Genomic DNA, 19,140 nt, shown 5'->3' on the forward strand with positions numbered 1-19,140 from the left:
ACTTGTCATCCCCCCCCCCCCCACCCCCCCCTGGAACACTCCTATGGCTGAGGGTTTGGGTGGAAAGGGGGTGACAAAAAAGCATACCTCTGGAGAAATTTCAACCAAATTTGGTAAATAGCTGACTTATTGTTTGTATGAAAATATTGAAATATTGTGGGAGTAAATGCCCCTTCTACCACTAGAGGTGGCAAGGGGGGTGGGGGTGGTAATGATGAGGAGGGCTGACATGTAGAAACATCCAAAGAAACAACTTATTGTAAATTTTTCCTGCAATTAGATGACTTGGAATACTTTAAAACTATGAAGTGCAATCTCTCTCGTTTGGTTGTTCAATGCATCAACCACAGTGAGAACAAGCACTGGAGATAATCAAAAATATTGCCACCCTTTTGAGGCCAAACTTTATGGCAAACAGCTGAATACCGAAGATACATTTACCATCCTCTCCCACTGCATGCAGTAAAACAGCAGATAATCTGACAGTCGCTACCGACAGTAGTGTTTCACTAAATGACAGTCACCTTCTGGCATAATTCTGAAGAAACTGCAGATACAGATGAAATAAGTGTTTATGTGTGAAATATGTTATACGTGCATGAAATATATGTAACTTATGTGTACATGGGTGAGACAGTGGGCAAAAAACTAGTTGTAAATATATAAAAACTTATGGACATCTGATATATTTCCTAAGGATCTTACCTCAGCAGCACTTCTGCAAGGTTCTTTAAAACCTTCAATCATTTCCTGCCACAAACCCTGCACAATATGCTCATTTAACCAGTTTCCCATGTTATCATTTGACTGATTGTACCAAACTGAGCCACTAAGATATTTCTTGCAAACAGTCCCATTGTATGTAGTACAGAAGCCAGAAGGTGGAAGAACTGGTCCTACGTCACCTGGAAAAAAGGCCAAAATGTATATTAAACAACTAATTCAATAAAAAAAAATAAGATATCTGGATTTCAGTCATAATTATTACTAGCTGCATTAAAGGATTAATATAATAAAAAAATAGGTCTGACTGTGGGTACAAATTGATGAAATGTGTCCAAGTATCTTCTTACTCCAATACTGCTCTTTGATTTACCTGCATTAATTTCAATTTACTGAAGATGGTACTGATATGCTAGTAAATTATTTAAAAAATAACACAGTATTATCCAATGGTTGAAAAGTTTGATAAAGCCCTACTGATGTGACACTTCAGGCAGTCCCCAGGTACATGTTGAATAAATGGCTCCAGGTCTGCCACCAGCTCATTTTATGTAAATCCACAATATTCAACTGCTCAACATCATCAGGTGGTTGCTGCTGGCAAGTAGAAACTACCTTTGTCCACTCTACAGTTTTCCTTTTGTCAAGTTGTTTCCAGATGGATGACAATACTATGAATAGAATGCCGCTACCGGGGCCATCTGCATGTATGCAGACACCAAAGCTACTGCCAAGTGTCAATGTGGCTGGGATATGAACTGAAACTGGTAGCTCCAATACTCTCCAAAGGGCATATTGCCATTTTCTTTCTTGCATTCTAATGTCTGCAGATCCAGATTTTACTCAGCTGTAATCTTAAGTGCTGTACGAATATGTGTCAACTCCTTCTATCACAAAGTCTCATAAGGATGAAACCTTTGTCTTTTCATAGATCATGAAGTACTGCGCTAAAGTTGTGCTTAGCAAGTATGAGGATGGTGTTTATTGCATGTGATGTGTCTGGCTGATAGTGTTTCACTTGCAAGGGGCCCCAGAAAGAGTGTTACTAGGATCTTAATAAAAGATTATATGAAATCAAATTTGTACATGACATTGTTTTCATGGTTGAGAAATGACGTATCTCCCCCCCCCCCCCCCCCCCCCCCCCGCTCTCCCTCCCCCCACTCCTACCTGTATACACAGTTCAACATGGTGGTTAATGTTAGTGAATGTTGCTGCCAGGGTATTGGGTATAACTGCTTGGATTTCATGGTAGATGTTCTAACTAACATAACTTGTAGCCGTGACAGCATCTGTGAAATGTGGCAACAATGATGTTCCATGAGCCATGTGTGGGGCTCATGTTTCAGTGCACTCACGATATTGTGCATGACTTACTTCAAGTGTTGTTTGAGTCTGATGATTTGTCGATACTCTGTGGAAGAGTGTGTGTTTCTTGTGAAACAGTATTGGATAAGTGGTTCCTTCCGACATGTCAGCAACTGTTTTTAGAATGTTTTGGAGTTGCCATACACCATCTACACAATGCATTCAATACTTGGTGATGAAGCTGGAGACAAAAGGAACATTGTTAGATCAGCACAGCAGGGGTTGACAACAGTTACTGGAAGAAAGTGTGGGAGAGGTAAAGGTACAATTGTCAGTGTTGCCTACGAAATCTCTTGGCTGTTTATCGTAGGCATCTAGACATGTAACACGTGTCAAAGAGCTACTAAGAATGCAGGTCTTTATCCCTACAAGTTCACAGTTATTACATGAGAACATCTGTCAGAAATACAGGCAGTCACACCCAGTACTTTGGCGGAAACATTCACAAACATGCAGCACCATGCTGAAATATGTATATAGGTAGGGGAGGAGGTCAGATCCAAAACTTCTTGTAATGTTTAAGAGCATGGTGAAAAGTTATGCCTACAAATTTTTTATTCTTTTCTCAATATTGGTTGAGGTGTTGCAGGTAATGCATATTACTCAGTCAACTTTCCCAGTTCACTGATACAAGTTGCAACCTTCAGCTACTTGAAGGCCCTGAACTGTACTGTGTAACATGGCAGTGTGTACTGTAATTATGTCAGTGCTTGGGAACAGCATGCTGTAATCAAGTTTCAAATTTGATAAGTTCATCAGCACAAGGAGCACCCCCATCTTCAGCATGACAATGTCAAACCACACACACGAGTGCTGCAACATCTCCAACAATCTGATGCCTTGGTTTCACTGTCATAAATCAGCCTCCATACAGGACTTCCCACCTTGAACCCAACTGATTTATCCGTTTCCAAAACAGAGGTGAGTTTGTGGCTCCATAAACAGAGTCAAACATTCTACAATGATGATATCAACAAACTGGTCCCTCGCTGGGAGAAACATGTTCATCACCAGGATGACAATGTTGAAGAACAAATATGTAGGCATGTAGAATAAAGATGTAGAATGTTAATAATATTCTACATTGGTGTTTCTTAGTTTTCAGAAAACATGGCACTGATAGTTAATGATATAAATACATGCCTCAGGATGTGAATTATTACATCATCACTTTACAATTGAAATTCAGAGGAGCCCTGCAAAATCATACCATTGTGATCTGAAACTATCAAGCTCACTAAGCTGAACAAAATAACAGGACAAAGGAATGAAAAGAATTTGCCACATGTTGATGATGAAACTACAGCTCTGGGTCAAATAACATAAACAGCTGTGATCAAGATACAGCCATCGAATACAATATACAGTAGGGAGTGCTGGTTCTGCAAGGTTCACAGGAGAGCTTCTGTAAAGTTTGGAAGGTAGGAGACGAGGTACTGGCAGAAGTAAAGCTGTGAGGTTGGTGCATGAGTCTTACTTCGGTAGCTCAGTTGGTAGAGCACTTGCTCGCGAAAGGCAAAGGTCTTGAGTTTGAGTCTCGATCCGGCACACAGTTTTAATCTGCCAGGAAGTTTCAATATTTCTATACTCTATTACAGAGGTGAGGTAGGGTTTAAGCTGAATGCAACACATCACTTAGACAGTATGAGTTGGAGCTCTTGAAACTGCTATTGCAATGGAGAACACATCTCCAAATAAGTCAAAGCTTCTCTCACAACAAGAGTGTCTATCACACGGATTGTCTTGATGCAGGTAATACACTGTAGAGTTTAAAGTCTCATAATTCACAGATTACCAACTCCCTCTTGTATAACAGCTGCTAGTGTCACACTAAAAGCAATGGAACCCACACAAAAAGCAGTTTTCGCAGCATATTGCCCAAATCTATCAGGTATTTTTATCACTTACCTGATCTCCATAAAATACCACATGACGCTTCCCCTGGCTTAGTAATACGAGAATAGTTTAATGAACATTATGGACAATTTTCTCAACTGAGTATAGCAGTTGCATGGCTTACAGCACTCAGGAACCCAATGAAATGAATCTTACCCTAGATCACTACTTGGAGTTTTATACTGAACAATGTAAATTTTATAGGGTGACTCATTTAAAAAATCATTGGTGGAAATCACTGAGTAGCCCAGAGTTTAGGCGTGTGTGTGTGTGTGTGTGTGTGTGTGTGTGTGTGAGAGAGAGACAGAGAGAGAGAGAGAGAGAGAGAGAGAGAGAGAGAGAGAGAGAGAGAGAGAGAGATATGTTGTTGTTGGGTTCTTTGGGGAAGGAGACCACACAGCGAGGTCATCAGTCTCATCGGATCAGGGAAGGACAGAGAAGGAAGTCGGCCATGCCCTTTCAAAGGAACCATCCCTGCATTTGCCTGGAGTGATTTAGGGAAATCACGGAAAACCTAAATCAAGATGGCCGGACGCGGGATTGAACCGTCGTCCTCCCGAATGCAAGTCCAGTGAGCTAGCCACTGGGTCACAGAGAGAGAGAGAGAGAGAGAGAGAGAGAGAGAGAGAGAGAGAGAGAGAGAGATCACTATGAAATTCCAATGTTCATTACAAAACTGCAACACAAAAAGTGGCATAAGGAAAACAGCACTTAAGGTGCTTTACTACTTAACTTGAAGACACTGTATGTGTCTTGAGAGTAAGACTTAATTTTCACCATTTCTATCGCAATTAAACACTATTTTTACTAGACTTCATAAATCCATATCAAACCCTGTGAAGTGATTAACAATGGAGCAATGTATATCTTTTAATTTAATTTCTTAGTTTTTTTTATTATTATAAGAAAGCCATTTAACAAGAAGTGTTTTGCGACAGTACATGAATCTGAGTGCATCAAATGTCTGAAAACTGATGTAAGAACTCCTGAACAGAATAAAGGTGTGTATCACAAGGAAGCTCCTCAAATTCTATTTGAGAAATCTGTGTTATTCCATCACATATTATCCACAAGCTACGGTACAGTGCATGGCTTAGATTACTTCATACCCATATTATCAAATCCTATCCTATTCCATTTGTGTACTGAGTTATGGAAGAATGAGAGTATAAATGCCTCTGCACATGCCCTAATTTCTCTTATTTTATTCTCATAATCCCTATGTGAGATATACAATGATAGAAGCATAAAGGTAACACAGTCTCTTTTGGATACTGGTTCTCTAAATTTACCCAGCTGGCTTTTGTGAGAGTTTCAACTTTCTTCCAAGGATTTCCATCAAAGTTTCTAAGCATTTTTAACACTTTTTAATGGGTTATGTTATGATCCCAGCAACATGTGTCTGAATTTGTTTCTTGCCTATTGTCATGCCTACCTGATGAGGATCCAAACAATGGAGCAATACTTTACAATTGGTTTCCTGTACAGTTGCACTGCACTTTACCAGAACTCTTCCAACAAATCTAAGTCTTCAATCACTCTCACTTTTCATGTCTGGTGATATTTAGAGGCAGGTCACAAAGAAAAGCTGTGGATAAGAGAGAGGTTCATGTAGTATCCCACCCCTTGCCTTTTTACATCACCTTGATCACATTAAAATTTGTTTCCTGTTTCTTACTTTGAAAAATTACTTTCTAGATGTGAAAGGAAACAGTATTGAACTTTTATCCTAATTGCATAATATGACAAATCATGTAGGTGTATGGCACGGTCTGACCACATAAATACTTTTGCTTACACAAAATTATTTACACACAGTGTTCTCAATTTTTCACTTAGTACTGCAACTGCTCTCATATATTACATAATAACTAACTTTTTTGTTGATATTTTCCAGATGTCTAACTTGTAAGTTTGGCAACAACATGTATATATGTTCTCAAAAGCTTCCAAATACAATGGCAATAACAAAATCACATGGCTTTAGTAAAAAGGATTTTTATCTATATGGAAACTGACCATACCTTCAAGACAAATCAACAGGTCACTTTCTACAACAATAGTGTATTATGTACTTATCTTCAAATGAGTAGGTATTTCTTTATACAATACAATGATTTAAAAATTGATTTTTTGCATCCACTAACTTCAGCGGCATAATTGCCTTGAAATGCCAGCTTATGAAAGTTCTGTGCACTTGCTGGTATCTATAAACTTTTATTGTTGATTTATACACAATTATTCTACAAAGTACTGACAAAAGAAATCAGCAATACAATAAAATTTTGATTAAACTTGGAAACTAATGTCAAGAAATAGTTGTTAAATGTTCTGTGCACCTGTATTGGATAACTCACTTTTCATTTTTCTGCACTAGGTATATAATCTCTTAATAATCTTCTGTTTGCCCTGATACTTCTTCCACATGACATAAGAGAGTTAAATTTCGTTGAGAGAACCCCAGCCCCCCCCCCCCCCCCACCAGTCACTTTTATTTAATGCATGGTTATGGACTGATCTCCTTCAACACTAAGATTATCTGCAGGGAAATGAAGAAAATCGACTGTGACTGCACTTCATCTTATAATGCAAGTAACATTTCCTACACATTATGCCACAAGTCATCTATATGGGTTGCTTATCACTACTGTATTTCTGTTAGGAATATTTTAATAGAAAGCAGCTGGAGTTATGCAGAAAAGTATTAAATTTGGTATTCAAGTGCCTGTTATTTGGTCATCGTATCAAAATTTCACAGCTAAATTGAGAAAAATAAAATGATAACACTCCTTTTCGCTGATGATCTTAATTGTGTCAACTGGAATCACAAGGTGTATTTGTGAGTAAAGGCTGTGTCATTAGATGAGGTAGTCTCTCTCTCTCTCTCTCTCTCTCTCTCTCTCTCTCTCTCTCTCTCTCACACACACACACACACACACACACACACACACACACACACACAGAGAGAGAGAGAGAGAGAGAGAGAGAGAGAGAGAGAGAGAGAGAGAGAGAGAGAGATGTTCCTCTTAGTAGTAGCAGGTGGCTAAATGTGTTATACAGTATGGGAACTTCGGAACTTTCTCTGAAACATACTCAAATCCTGCAATCCTTCTGGACCCTTTCCTTTTTCGTGTCCCCCCCTCCCCCCCCTTGGGGCAACACTTTCTCTTGGTTTTTAATCACACCGTTCATACCACACTATTCATTCCACGTCTTACTTCTATTCCTTGCAATCATTCTTCTTGTCATCCTGTTATTCTATCAACCCTTTACCAAAGCTGGTGCAGTGCTTACTAGTGTATCATCTTTGATCTTCAACTCACTCTGACTCCTCTTCCTTCATCACTGTCTCCTCTTGTCCTCACACCATGTGGGTTCCTCTCATCTTAGAGTCTTGCTGACATGCACCTCCTTCCCAACCCTTCGAAACCTATTCCTCTTTCCTCCTTAACAAATGAAGTTTGAGTTCCACAAATTAGGTATAGATGTTTTTCAACCTTTATTGTGTCTGTCAGCAGCAATGGAATTTTGCTCCCTGGAGGTAATTACTACCCAGCCATATAGCCTCTTGGTAATTTGGGTTTTCCCTATTGAATTTGTATTTGATATGGAAAATAACAACTGCAAAACAGATGGTTAATACAACTCATTAATGGACTGAGCTTCACACACTAATCTTAAGAAAAAAGTAATTCTTCCCATATTTTGATTGAACAGCTCACTTAGCCTTTTGATCAACATTCCCCTTACACTGAATCAACTTCCACCAATAACAGAACATTACTTTTGCAGGCATACCTCTTAACTGACTTCATCCTTAACAAGTGCAAGTGTTCACCCGGTCAGTTACCAGAGGAATTTGTCCACCACTTGACTGGATGTGAGCATGGGACTTGCAGTAGTTAAATCTGTTCATAATGAACAATGTAACTGCAGATATTGGCCTTAACTTCATTATCTTTAATTGTTGAGGACTCTTACTCTCTTACAATGTGGCAGACAAATCATCCTGCCATCCTATCAGAGACCGGAGACCTGATCAAATCATACTGGTGCTCTTCAACTTTGAAACATAGTAAGTATGACTGAAGGTAACACTCAACTTCCTCAGAAGATAATTTTGAAACCAGCATTTACAACCATTTTTTTAATTCATTTACGTGAGAGGAACTAGTTTCAACACTGAAGAACAACAAGAAGACTTAGAATTCATTCATCTACTGTGGATGGTGTGCATTTAAAAGCTAAACACAATGGAACAGAGAAAAATATTAGTGTTTAATATCCCAACAGCAATGAAATTATTAAATAGTAGAAATAACAGGATCAAAAGCTCAGAATGGATAATAACGTTGAAGGAAATTATCTGTGTCCTTTTCAAAGGAAACATCATGACATTTGCCTTAAGCAACTAAGGAAAATCATGGGAAACCTAAATCTGGATGGCCAGAGATGGATTTAAACGATGGACCTCCCAAACGCAAGTCCAGTGGCATAACCAGTGTGCCATATTGCTCAATACTAAATATAAATAGCAACAATGAAAAGTGTCATGTAAGAAATCCAGTCTATTAATTGAAGAAGTCTGGAAGAGTGCCGAGCTCTTATGAGAATAATTTCCATCAAGAAAGGGCTGAAATAAAATACATCACCATCAAAGTAAATACCTATTATTTTAATGTGAACATCACACAGTATCTAAATATTTGTTAAGGGTTGCAGCTCTTAGCCTACACATCCCACTACATGTCTTATGTTAGTTTTAAAATTAAAACAAATGTTGCATTTAGAAGAAAATATGAGAATATAGTTTCTATGCGACTCCACAAAAACACAAACAGCTGACAATCTTGTTGAGCAACCTGTTGACCGGAGATACCACTGACATCTTTGATGGGTGAAATTTCAGGCAAATGTGCAGGTCAACAAAGCAGGATATGGCTGGCATATTACTCGTCACATCTGGTCTGACATTCTCATTTTGAAAGATGGCATGTTAAGTTGACTGGAAGAGGGGTACTACTGTTCATTTTAAATCTGTCCTAAAATAGTTTCCATTTAGATTGCTCTCAAGTAATAAGTATCTAGATTGAATATCAAATCCGACACTGTCTGCTACGTTCATCAACAGCGTAGGCTGTTAGAATGTAGTCACCATGGTAGCACTCTACATGTTATGTGGCCATTAATGTAAGACAGTAAGAAGTGGGACTCATCTGAAAACTTCTGCCACTCAGAAGAAAAAGCAACAATATTTACATGCCAACTGCAGTCGATGCACTTATGGTTTCTAGACAATGGAGGCGGGCCCAACAGTACGTGTGCTAAAACCCACTCGGGGCATTGTCAAACTTCCGACACAGCAGGTTGATTGCCACTGCTGCGCTCCAGAATTCAGTGATCCCTGTGAACAAAGCTGCATGGTTCCGTATGATAACTCCACAAGAACACAATTATCTCATGCTTAAGTTGCAGCTGGTTGTCACTCTGTATAACACAGGTTCCAAATGCTCAGCACAGAGTCCTTGGTGGGATTGCACTTTTCACAATTTTAGTGAATTAACCAAAGTTATTTATTTTTTATTCAATCGGACATTTCTGTCAGCTACACAGCCTTGTAAAATTTGTTAACTTACATAGACCTTATTAAAAAGAAAAGAAAAATGCCATTTACAAGCCAAAATATCATGCTATGACAAACAAATTCTCCAGTAAACCATAATTCTGCATTGTGTACTGTTTGACATGGACAATGTATACTGCTACTTGTTTTCACATTCCCACCTTGTACCTTGGTGCTTCTATCAATGACCTTGGGTTAAAGAAATGACCTTTCCAGTGTCACAACAGGGAGATGCTGCTGGGCCACTGTATTTGCAATCTTTGTCACTTGCTGTGCTCTGCACAGCTTCCGAGTTCAGATTCATTCACACAATCCTTGGCCAGATGTGTAATTTTCACAATTTTAGTGAACTAACCGATGTTATTTATTCAGTTTTTATTCAGTCAGATACTTTTGTCAGTGCCACAACCTGGTGGAATACACTGTTAACTTACATTGATATTATTAAAAGAAAAGACAATAAACAATAAAACATACAATGACAAATACCAAATATTATGCTTCTGCTGCTGCTGATCATGATGATGATATGAGCAACAGTGCGTGGTAGGTACTCAATACCAAATTGTTACACTTCCATTATACAATAAATCTCATGAATATAAACGTTGTTGATTCATCTACATACCTAGGGATTACAACTGTGAACAACTTGAACTGAAACCATCACACAGAAATTTCATTGCAAAAGTGAACCATAGACTGTTTTATTGGCAGAACACTTACAAGGTGCAGTAAATCTATTATGGAGACTGCCTACAATATACTTTTCCACCCTCTTCTGGAGTATAGCTGCATGACATGGAATCTTTAACACAGAGGACATCAAATAAGATTAAAGAAGGACAGCTCATTCTGTATTATAGCAAAATCAGAGAAAGAGTGTCACAGATACGATAATCAAGATGGGGTGTTTTGTCCTTCAAATATAAAATTATTTTGTTGACTCTCCCCTACAAAGGAAGAAATGAGTACTTAATAAAATATAGAAATCAGAGTTTGAATGGAAATATTTGTTATTCATTTTTTCCCTGTACTATTTGGGAGTAGAAAAGTAGAGAAATAGTTTGAAAGTGGTTGTATGAACCCTCTGCGAAACATAATAATTGTGTAGATGTAGATGTGCTGACTGTGGCCTCTTAGAAGTAAGTACTAAAGTGTGAAAGTTGAGTGACACTCAGCACTACTTTTATGAACCCACACACCCTCAAATTTGCTTCTTCATCATAAAGAGGTGAGCTGCCTTCCTTCATTTTGTTCTGTCAAGTGAAGTCTATTTAGTTTTCTGTAAATACCCATGTTTCTAATACTAGTAAAGGTAGAAAAAATCACAACATTTACAAAATTGATAGGGAAGGTGGTAGTCATCCTGACCAATAAAACACAGGTTTACTTATATTTCCCTTTGCTGCTTGAAAGAGAAAGGGACTGAAAATGGAAGGAAAGAGGAAAGACGGGTTTAATATCCCATAGACAATGGTATCATTAGAGACTGAGCAAGAGCTTAATCAGACATGATGGTGAATGAAATCTACTGCGCCTCTGTTATCCCAGCATTTGTCTTAACTGACTAAGGAAACCAGAGAAAACCTAAATCTAGAGGATTGGATATGATTTGAGCCCTGATCCTCCCAAATGAGTCCAGTGCCATCTCACAATGCAGGAACTAAAAATGCACAGGGAGACAGGACAGCAACAGACAAGAAATCCATACTGAGAGCCCAGTCCAGCAGACTGCTGTAGTGCACTGAATGCAGAACATAGACAATGATGTTTGATGTCAGAGGGATTAACCTTTTATAAGAAACACCAGTACTACAGTGATGACATCTGGAAAAATGCACGTATTGGGGCTTAAATACAGGTTGTGATACATGTAATTTAGTCAGACACTTTTAAAAAATCCAATTATTTCTCATGAAAAATAAATTCATGTGAGTCTAAAAAGTACCAACTAACTGTCAATTTCCTTTTTCAATGTCTGTAAGCAACTTAGCCCCACAATATATTGGCAGTAGATAATTACTATGAATGCTGACTATGAGATGGAAACAAACAAACTTTAGGAATTTTGTGACACAATTACACTGAATTCCATTTAGTCTCTTAAGTAACCAATTTGGGCTGAATATTACTTACCAGCACACAGTACACTGCTTGGCAGTTCCAGTTGTGCATACAGCCATACTGCAAGTAACAATGGAAATGGTGCCATCATTCAATAGCAGCTTCCTCATCAGACAGCATGTCATGCATTAGATATGCCAGTTCATGGCTACTTATGCTGTTGTCATTTCCCAGCAAGAATACCTAGTGAAAAAAAAATACTATTAAAAATGAGGACAAGGAAAATATCTAATCATGCTCAGTAACAGGATCTCACAAATTAACACCTGGATTTTTTTTCTCAAGCTGATCATTACTACAAGCAGAAAATTAACCAGTGTCTCATTCTTCAAGGGGCAGTTATCTTTTTTACCTACTGCTCACTTTTATATCTCTATTAATACTAAAATTTGCTAACTGCTGACTGGCTCCACAGTATTGGTGATTTATAAAGTAAGCAAGTAACTTTACTTTCTAAAAATTATAAAGCAGAGTTCCAGCAAGTTAAAGCCTATAATAATGTTACTTACCAGACACTTTAAGTCAGTTTTTTTTTAATCTAATGAAAATGTTTTTTAAACCCCTACTGTCTACCCTGAAAGATGGAAACCAACTAGAGGGCAGTAAGGTCCAGGTTGACTACCACAGCTGGAGGTTGATGGTTCAATGAGAGGAAAAAGCTCAGAAACTCTGACACAAATGCAATGTAGCAGGAATATTTAGGTAACCCTAGAATGAGATGAATATATTTAGACAGCAAGCCAATGCTGTAATATAGTTGGATAATTTAGTGCACTTTTATGTGTGTCTCCCAGCAGCACTGATTATTTTGCTTGCTGGAAGTAAGTACTGGCCAGTAATTCTGTCTTATAATTCCGTCATAGTAGTTTGTTGACATTACAAAATCTAGACAATTTACTGCACATTGTTTAATGATTGAGTGAACCAAACTGCAGCCTCTCACACAATAATACCAAAATTTTATACTGTTACACAATATCAGCTCGTTTTTGTGTTTTCATATTTGATTTATTTATTCATGAAAATTAAACATAACACAATACACTGTTGACTATTCAAAGCAAAATCAGAATCAGTTTACAGTACCTACGAACCATAACTTTACACCCAGAGCCAATGTTCGCCCTGCAGTGGAGTGCGTGCTGATTTGAAACTTCCTGGTAGATTAAAACTGCATGCTGGACTGAGACTAGCACCTGGCACCTTTGCCTTTCATGGGAAAGTTTGCTACCAACTGAGCAATCCGCACGTAACTCAACCTCTCACAGCTTTACTTCCACCAGTACCTCATCTCCTACATTCCAAACTTCGCAGAAGTTCCTTTCATCTGGGCGTGTTAGTTTCTCATGATATGCAGGACACCTTCTGTGAAGTTTTGGAGATAGGAGATGAGATGCAGCTGGAATTAAAGCTGTGACTGTGGGTTGTGAGTCATGCTTGGAGAGCTCACTTGGTAGAACACTTGCCCATGATAGGCCAAGGTTAAAATCTGGTCTGGCACAGTTTTAATCTGACAGGAACTTCCAAATCAGCACACACTATGCTGGAGAGACAAATTTGTTCTGGAAACAATCTCCCCAGGCTTTGGCTAAGTTATGTTTCTGCAATATCCCTTCTTATGGAAATGCTAGTCCCACAAGCTATGCAGAGCAACTTCCGTATGTTTGGAATATAAGAGATGAGGTACTGACAGAAGTAAAGTGAGGGCGACTAATGAGTCATGCTAAGACAGCTCAATCAGTAGAGCACTTGCCCGAAAAAGGTAAAGGTCCCAGGTTCAAGTCCTGATCTGGCACACAGTTTAAATCTATCTGGAAGATTCATATTTTATTTCCTGTTATTTACAAACTGTGATTACCAACAGTATCTCAATTAGAATGTGCAAAAATCACAGCTGCAGTAAATGTATTTTTGACCATAAGTTTGACCAAAACTTTTTGATCTTCTCTACTGATAATTATTTATTTTTGTTCATAGAGATGTATGTCATCAGTCTTTAGACTGAAGACCTTAACAACAACACAATTCAGCATTTCATCAAACCTTTCGGTCATGGTGTCCTCATATAAGGACATACTAAATAAATGCTTAGTGTATTAAAATTTGTTAAATTTTATCATTTGTGGCTGTTGTCCTCATATTGTCACAAGCAGAGAGTTTATTTGAGAACAATGTCGACGTCTCCTGTCAAACTGTGGTACTACAAAACAAAACTCAATGTGCACAATCATATGGCCACTTCCAGTAATCTTTGTGCCTCTAATCAGCCAGTTAATATCTTCTGAGTTTAGGTAAAAAAAATTATTTGGGAATAGAAAGGTGCATTCTTGAAGGTGAAAACTAAAGGCGTCTTTCAGAACGAAAGGTAAGTGACATATTTATAACTTTATACATGTCTCCAAATAAGGACACTGTGATTGGAAGGTTGTAATAGCATAGAAATTTAGGACATTACTTCACTGTCTTTTTAGTCACCTTACAGTGAGTTCACAATGCTCCGAGTCCAAGATAGATGAAGGCCACTTACAGAAGAAGAAGTTATAGAGCTCCTCAATTCACCTGAAATTGATAATCTATCCAACGATCCTGGTGATAATGCTGAATAAGAGGACAATGATGGAGATAGTGTTACACATTTTGTATCATACTGTATATTGTAAGCTGAGTAGCCTAGATGCAAAGCCTGCTGACTGCATGATAAGTAACACTCAGATAATCACAAAACACTAGTCCCATCCAAACGACCATCATGCAGGTGCTCAAAAAAATCTATATGGCTGTGGACACCTCAATATCAACATATAATGAATTTAGCTGCCTTTTCATCTGGGCTACTCAGATGTAAGCTTTTTTATGAGTTTTTACTTTTGTAATACCATTTTTCATTATAGGTTCTGGAGATCCCCTTATCATCGGAGTGTAAAACAATAACAATGAACAAGACCATCCTGAAATAGATATTATGCCTGAAACTGGTGTCATGGACATTGTTGATCTACAGTAACATCATAATTTTGGACAATTAACACCTAAAAAAGATATTCGGTGGAGGAAAAGAGGAGTCACTTATATATCTTCTTTTATCAAATGGTACAAATGTTATTCTGAGGCAAGGAATAGCCTTGAGAGTCCCTACAAATTTTTTTAACAAAAATATCACTAATGTTCTTGTGCACAAATGTGTGGAATGTGCCAATATTTCCGTAGTTTACAGAAGTGCAGGTAATTTTGCTCCTATGAGCATTTTACAATGGTAAAGGCTCTATCAGATGAATACATGAAACACACAAGCCATATAGACAGAAATATGGCCTCGATTTAGGAAAACTATAGAGAAACTAAACAATGATGGCCAGGCAGAGTAAGAACGTCCAACCTCTCAAAACACTCCGAGGCCAATGTTTTAATAAATGCACTGTCATTTTGTCTTTCAAAACATTTCACTGCACACAACTTCACATACTTGCAGTTGACTTTAGGACCATAGCTCTATTACATCTCCATGTCTCCCCTTACACCAGTCTGACAAACTGAGTCAGCACCTGCTATTGATGAGTGAGATGTTGGAAAAGCTCTACTTGGAATTAATAAGTAAGCCTTACCAATGTAGCATGCAACTGCTCTGAATTTCTTCCTAAATGAATGCATTTTAGGTATCTTTTTCATTTCCTTGGGAAAATACTTATACAATCATAATCTATGACAGAAAATGATGTTTGTAATTTTTTTTTTTAATCTTCCAACAAGCCTGACCACTACTTTTAGTTAATATTCTTACAGCCCTTCTATGCAGTTTGAAAACTGTGTTCCACTTTTATGTATGTGATCCCAAGAACAGAATCCCATAACTAAGAATTGAGTCTAGTTAGGAATTCCACATCACTACAAGCCAGTGGCTGTTACACAATGATGAATGGGCCCTAAGGACATAACATGCTCATGACATACTCTTCAGTAGCATCTTGCTTGTTGAATCCATATCACCCAACAATCAATATCCATTCCTGCCTTTGCTAGACAGTTTGTAGATTTATTATTTATGTTTAAAGAGACAAACTTTTGCACCGTATTCCGCAAGTATGACTAGAGCCACTCATTGGCTATTCTCTTTTTTCCAGTAACTCAGTTTGTTTATTATTTTATGGTCAATACAGTCAAAAGCCTTGGTTAGGTCTAAAAATGTAACTGTAACCAGTCTCCCAGCTGAAAGCTTCAAGCTCTACTTTCATAAATTCTTGTACATTTGTAAACTGTGTCATATCCAATCCTACTTTTGCTAGACCTGTAGCCAAACTCCTTTTCATTAAAAACATTGCATTTATTCAGTAACTAATTAGTCTGTCTTTCATACTTGATTCTATTACTTTCTAGACAGATGAGAGTACATGAAATGGGCTGCAGTTATCATATTTTCTGCATTATCTTTCTTTAGTAGGAACACAATTCTTGCATACTTTAGATACTGACCTGTATAACTTTATACAGGATTAAAATAATTCCCAGTAGGATGCAATTCCTGGCCCCTTAAGTTTTACTGCTCAGTTGCTTGATGCTACAGAGCAGACAGAGTATCGTACTTCCACATTGATTCAGAAACTATGCTACACATTCTTATAAATAAAGGATAGTACGACATTCTGCTGCTACAGAGTAGTTGTGTATATAGAAAAGTAAGAATAAATTACAGTGTGAATATGGAGAGAAAACAATTACTAGCAAGCTCCAGAGATAGGGCATGTAACACCTTTTAACATTGCCTAAGAGATAAAAACGGACAAATAAATGTCGTTAAAATCATATGTACTGAAGCAATCATGGCCATGTTGGAGGTAAGAAAATAGTGGTGTGTGTGTGTGTGTGTGTGTGTGTGTGTGTGTGTGTGTGTGTGTGTGTGTGTGTGTGTGTGTGTGAGAGAGAGAGAGAGAGAGAGAGAGAGAGAGAGAGAGCCTGGAATTGGGGGGGGGGGGGGGGGGGGGGCAGATAGGAAGGCAGTTACGAAAGACTGACAGTGTGACCATGCAGGAATAGGCAGGAGAGGTTGCTGCCACCAAAGCAGAAAGGCAGGGACCGGGAAAAGGTTAGAGGATGCCAGGAGAAACAGTGACTAAAAATTACAGGTGAAGAGTGAAAAATCCGGAGTATGAGAAAGACATAAGGAACAGAAGACACAGGGATACAGATGAAGTAGAAAAATGACAAGAGTAATATAAAGCAGCAAAACGCAGATTATTGCTGTAAAAACTGGTAATTAAAATCATATATGCCCGTAACATAAGTACTACATAAAAATACTTTCAGCAGTTTACTTATGGACTAAAGACAGTTTGATTAAGGAATGAATAATAAAAATAAGAAGTAATATAGGATGGAGAACTGATGAAGAAGGTACCACACATAGACTTTCAGTCATTATATACTATTCCTACGAACACTCAGTTCTTAGCTTCAGGATTCTTTTCTAGGGACCAGATGCACAGGAGATAGCACAATTTTGAAACACCAGAAAAGGTTCATAACAGAAGACTACAAAAAATAGTATTTGGAGTCACTGTAAGAAAATAGTTTTAAAAGATGCCATTGTTACTTGCTAAGTCAGTTCAACTACCAATCTGTTGTAGGCATCAGCAAAATATTAGAAAATTTTCACAAATAGTTCTGTACACAATTAAGGAACTAGAGTCAGTTTGGATCTACATTTATCAAAAATGGAGGGGGGGAGGATGAGGAGGGTTAACTACATAGCATTTTCTATCAGGGATTAAAATTGCATAATAATTTACCCAAAGAGATGAGATAATTAATGTCCTTTAGTTACATTGGCAAGCACCCATATAATCTAACACAGCCACACATCGATCAAGATGCATCCAACACATGGCTAAGAAAAGGCAATATATACAGTGAGATGGAAGGATTCATGACTGCAATACAGGATCAAACAATAAACACCAGATATTACAGCAAACATATTATTAAAGATCCCAATACCACAACAGATAAATGCAGACTTTGCAAACAACAAATAGAAACAGTAGATCACATCACAAGCGGATGTAAAATACTAGCAAATACAGAATACACCAGAAGACATGACAATGTAGCAAAAATAATACATCAACAACGTGCCATACAACATAAACTAATAAAACAGCATGTTCCCACATACAAGTATGCACCACAAAATGTACTGGAGAATGATGAATACAAATTATACTGGAACAGAACCACTATAACAGATAAAACACCACCACATAACAAACCTGACATCATACTCACCAATAAAAAGAAGAAATTAACACAACTAATCGAAATACCCATACCCAATACAACAAATATACAGGAGAAAAAATTGAAAAATACATCCAACTGGCTGAGGAAGTCAAGGACATGGGGCATCAGGATAAAGTTGACATTATACCAATTATACTATCAACTACAGGAGTCATACCACACAATATCCACAAGCACATCAATGCAATACAGCTACATCCAAATGGATATATACAACTACAGAAATCTGTAATTATTGATACATGCTCAACTACCCAAAAGTTCCTAAATGCAATGTAACATATACCGTACAGTTAAAAGGAAATCACACTTGATCAAGGTCCGCCTCACTTTTCATTTTTAACCAGACATAACATCTGAGAAAGGAAAGAAACTGATGATTGTAATAATAATAATAATAATAATAATAATAAAGTAACAGAGTATTATTATTAGCAAAAAGTGAATGCTACTTTTAATACTAAACTCTCACCATTTTTCTGAGTTCAGCATCTCAACCTATCATGAAGTGATATTGGTTAGTCTTTTAGATTGGCAGAAGGGAAGACATGGACACATATCAAAGGTGCAACTGCACAGTCATGGTCCTAAAGTCGTCTGTAACTGCTCGTGGTGTGTGCAGTGTGGAGATACAAAGTCAATAGTGTATTATAAGTTTTCAAGTAACTAAGATAACTTAATCCAAGTGTGAAGAAACAAAAGACAAGTGTGTGTTACATATAACTGAATGAGGTAGGGTATTTGTTAAGACACTAACCTCAGATTGATGAGGGAGACTCATGCTCTGTCCTGTCATCCTGATTCAGGTTTCCCCAAATCACTTCAAGCAATTCCAGGACGATTCCCTCAAGAAGCCCACATCTAACCATCCGTATTCTCCACATTAAATGTGTGTGTATGAATATACATGTGGTTACAATTAAAATTTTAGTACTTGAGCAAGTGTAGGCAGAAAACTATTCTTTGTATGGGTACCCAGTGTTATAGGAATGATGCCAGGACTGCATGCTGCAGGCTGTGTCTTCTTAGTAATATTAGTGTCATGACTTGCCATTAGGCACAGGTACTGGCATGGTGACAAAGGGTTGAAGGACGAGCATCAGTGTTAATTA

At 37.8% G+C, this 19,140-nt stretch overlaps 1 protein-coding gene across 2 annotated transcripts in view; it reads right to left on the reverse strand.

The window, feature by feature from the left end:
- The window catches only part of LOC126320378 (tyrosine-protein kinase transmembrane receptor Ror2), a 50,450-nt gene that overhangs the window by 22,486 nt on the left and 8,824 nt on the right, over positions 1-19,140 (reverse strand). For both annotated transcript variants that reach the window (XM_049993825.1, XM_049993826.1), the window contains exons 2-3: positions 11,750-11,920; positions 706-905 (exon numbers count right to left, since the gene is read on the reverse strand). In XM_049993825.1, coding sequence (XP_049849782.1) covers positions 706-905; positions 11,750-11,828 — 279 coding nt within the window. In that variant the 5' untranslated portion in view covers positions 11,829-11,920. The remainder of the gene's footprint in view (positions 1-705; positions 906-11,749; positions 11,921-19,140) is intronic.

This window comes from Schistocerca gregaria, unplaced genomic scaffold (genome assembly GCF_023897955.1).
Source record: "Schistocerca gregaria isolate iqSchGreg1 unplaced genomic scaffold, iqSchGreg1.2 ptg000719l, whole genome shotgun sequence".
In the NCBI taxonomy this organism is placed as follows: domain Eukaryota; kingdom Metazoa; phylum Arthropoda; class Insecta; order Orthoptera; family Acrididae; genus Schistocerca; species Schistocerca gregaria.